This window comes from Octopus bimaculoides, chromosome 8 (assembly GCF_046866305.1).
Source record: "Octopus bimaculoides isolate indiv1 chromosome 8, ASM4686630v1, whole genome shotgun sequence".
Lineage (NCBI taxonomy): Eukaryota > Metazoa > Mollusca > Cephalopoda > Octopoda > Octopodidae > Octopus > Octopus bimaculoides.
In genome coordinates, this window is record NC_142935.1 from 11,191,274 (window position 1) to 11,195,443 (window position 4,170).

A 4,170-nucleotide genomic window follows, 5' to 3' on the forward strand; every position below is an offset into this window, starting at 1 on the left:
CATATGTTAGAATTCATTTTAAGATTCACGAGTGCGTAATACTTTTGAATATTTTCCATATATTTCAACAAACATGTGTCCTGTAATTTTTTCCGGGTCGTTTCTTGATTCGAAAACGAGGTTCGCTGCATGTCTTTTACTTTTTCCTTTTTAATTTAGGAAATATCTAACTGTGAATATTTCTGGGATACTGACTGAATATATCACTGATTATATATATATATATATATATATATATATATATATATATATATATATATATATATGTATATATCTTTTAAATTCGTTTATGGCAACGTTAAACGGATGCAGATAAAGCTCCTGTTTTGTTATGATGGGTACCTTCTAATGATGCTGACTAGAGAGTCAGTTTTTATGCGGTTGCATTATTGCATTATGGATATACCGAAATAAATATAGATACAGCAATATTAATATTTATAAATTCCATCCTAAAATTATATATATATGTATATGTATGTGTGTATGCCTGTGTGTATGTATATCTGTGTATAAGTGTGTGTGTGTGTGTGTGAGTGTATGTGTGCGTGCTTGCGTCCGCTTAGTAATGGATGCCTTCGCTTGCTTGCCGGAACGATACATTAATTTGGCAAAAACTTTTGTGATTATAAACTGAATTTGTCTGCTCCATCAAATTCTACACTGTACAGTTTTCGCTGCAGCTTAAAAAACAATGAATACAATTATTAAGTGCTTCTCCTTCCTAATGTAACTATTATTTAAAATCCTATCCTCATCCGTTTCGATCGTGATGTATCGCAAATATTTTATATCCGATTTTTTATTTATTTATATCTAATCTACACTCACAATGCTTAGTCCATCTAATCTTATTCTCTATCTTCATACCCCACCACACAAAGACAAACACACACACACACACACACACACACACACACACACACACACACACATAGGTGTGTACATATATAAATACATACACATATATATATGTATATTATATATACACACACACACACACACACACACACACACACACATAGGTGTGTACATATATAAATGTATACACATATATATATGTATATTATATATATATATATATATATATATATATATATATATATATATACACACACATATATACGTATATACATAAACGTACAGACATGCATGCATACAGGACAGGCATATATGTCTGAATATATATATGTGTATATATATATATATATATATATATGTCTGTTTATATATATATATATATATATATATATATATATTCATATGTGTATATCTATGATGAAAATCCATACTAGCTTAGATTATATGAAGTGTGTTCCAAAACAACGGTAATAAAACGAAACAATAAACGCATAATTGATATAAGCGATACATCGATAGATTTATTGCGAAGGGGAGGCATAAAATAAGAATATGCTTTTAAGAAACTATTGATAAATTGAAGAAAAATAAGAACAATAATCGTGCAAGATATCGTTTATAAAACAATAATTGAAATAATCCAGATTGCATAGAAATATCTCTTTTCATTGCTTGAGAGGTGGTATTGTGTCAAAAATTCACGAGTCTCTTTCGATAATTAAGTCACTCCACCAATCTAACGTGCAAATCCGCATCCATTAATTTGAACGATGAAGTTATTACGTTAGATAATTTGGAAATACTAATGGAGACAGAAACTGCTTAGCACATAGTACTAATCGTATTATCCACCATCCATCTATCTGTCAATCTATAAATCAATCAACCTCTCACACCGCTCTCTGTCAATCTCTCTCTCTCTGTCAATCCATCCATCAGTCTGTCCGTCCGTCCGTCCACCTGTTTCTCTCTCTGTCTCTCTCTGTCTGTCTCTGTCTGTCTGTCTGTCTCTCTCTCTTTCTTTCTTTCTCTCTCTCTATGTTTCTATCTCCATCGCCCTCTCCGCTATCATTCTATCTGTTCGATTCTCTCTCTCTGTCTCTCTCCCTCTCTCTCCCTCTCTCTCTATATATTTATATACATGCATACATATATATGTTTATATATACTCACACGCACACATGCATGAATGCATAAGTGCCTACATACTAACACAATACAGGTATACATACATACATATATATATATATATATATATATATATATATATATACATACACATTATCATAGCATATATATAAATAGTTATATATAGATATATACTAACACCTATACGCACATATATATATATATATATATATATATATATATATATATATATATATATATATATATATATATATATATATATATACATACATACATACATACATACATACATACATACATACATACATACATATATATATATATATATAAATATATATATATATATATATATATATATATATATATATATATATATATATATATATATATATATATATATGTGCCTGTGTTTGTCCCCCAACATCGCTTGACAATCGATGCTGGTGTGTTTACGTCCCCGTAACTTAGTGGTTCGGCAAAAAAGACTGATAGAATAAGTACTAGGCTTACAAAGAATAAGTCCAGGGGTTAATTTCTGAGACTTAAGGCGGTGCTCCAGCATGGCTGCAGTCAAATGATTGAAGCAAGTAAAAGAGTAAAATATATATATAATACGTTGATAGACAGATATCTATTTATAAGTATATACAAATACTTATATATGTCTGTGTATGCATGCATACGCATATATATATATGTATAAACCTATAGCAGCTGGCATAAATAAAATTCCTATTTAATAGAATAACAGGATTAATTGTTTTGTTTCTTTTGTTTTTTATTTATCTATTTTTTTTGCTAACTTCACTTAAAAGTAAAAATTTGCTTAAATGAATGAAGAAATTGAAATGATATTAATGTAAACAGAGATGAAATAATATTGTCATACATACCATAAAATGTATCCGGAAACCTCGCAGAAAAATATACGCGGAATGGCAAACCTTTCCAAGACTTAACATTATTACATATTTATATTCCAGCACATGAGATAATCCATTTCTCCACCCATAAAGAAGGCTGAAGATACAAATTTTACCGCTCAGTATTGTGAAAAATGTTTGCATTTGCGTCATTTTATTTGTTAAACGGAGTAGGTTGCACACTTTTTGAAAATGGCTGCATAGAATATTGATATCTGTATTATACTTCTTGAAATCTGAGTCGTCTTTGGTCTTATACCGTTTTAAGTAGGAAGACATTAGCCTCAACTCTTTCAAAATAAGATCATGCATTACATTTGATGCGGATATGTAAAAATAGTAAGGAACAATCTCTACGAAATGAATACAGTATCTTAACACAAGTATTGGTATGTGATCAATACTGTCCATTGGTAGAGGATAGAGGTATATCTTAAGCAAAAGATTCGTCCTGTTTACAAGAACAGGACACAGTACCTCCATTATGAGAGAAATAATAACGAACATTATCATGGAGAGATATTGCTTACAGAGTGTTTTTTTGTACATCGTCTCACGGTATTTGAGATCGCATTCTAATGATTTGAATTCAGTAAATTCTCTTATGATATCTATGGACATGTCTGCTTGAAAAGCTCTATCAAATAAAGTGTACAAAGAAATAATATTGTCACCAACAATTAAGCAATTAAAAATTACTACTGATGGAGTATGTCTGCTGTAAGCCACAGGTAAAAAGCTTATCACACGAATACAATCCAAAGCGTACAAAATTATTACTAATAAGCGGATGATATATAAAATACGTTCCTTTATGTTATATAAACGCCAAATTCTTAAATTCATTTTAATATTCACGAGGGCGTAACAGTTTTGTACACTTTTAAAATATTTCAATAAACAAGTGTCCCGAATTTTTTTGCAGTGTGTTATAATCGGCAGGCCATTTGGCGCCATCTTATTTTTCATTAGCGATCGAATTGTAAATGTGTCCGACATATTAATGATGGGTGTATTACAGGATCATATATACATATATTAATACATGCATATATATATATATATATATATATATATATATATATATATATACTTATATAAAAATGCGTGTGTGTTTGTATTGTTTGAAGCGTGTTAATAGAAATATATGTCTTTAAGTTCATAAGGTGTACTTCAGAAATATATATATAATTATCGCCGTAAGACTGCAGCTGACTGACTGAAAATGCCTACCTCA

At 29.8% G+C, this 4,170-nt stretch overlaps 1 protein-coding gene across 1 annotated transcript in view; it reads right to left on the minus strand.

The window, feature by feature from the left end:
• Nucleotides 1-3,908, minus strand: part of LOC128248505 (uncharacterized) — a 15,458-nt gene extending 11,550 nt beyond the window's left edge. The window contains exon 1 of the mRNA XM_052969878.2: nt 2,904-3,908. Coding sequence (XP_052825838.2) covers nt 2,904-3,902 — 999 coding nt within the window. The 5' untranslated portion in view covers nt 3,903-3,908. The remainder of the gene's footprint in view (nt 1-2,903) is intronic.
• Nucleotides 3,909-4,170: the final 262 nt, after the last annotated feature.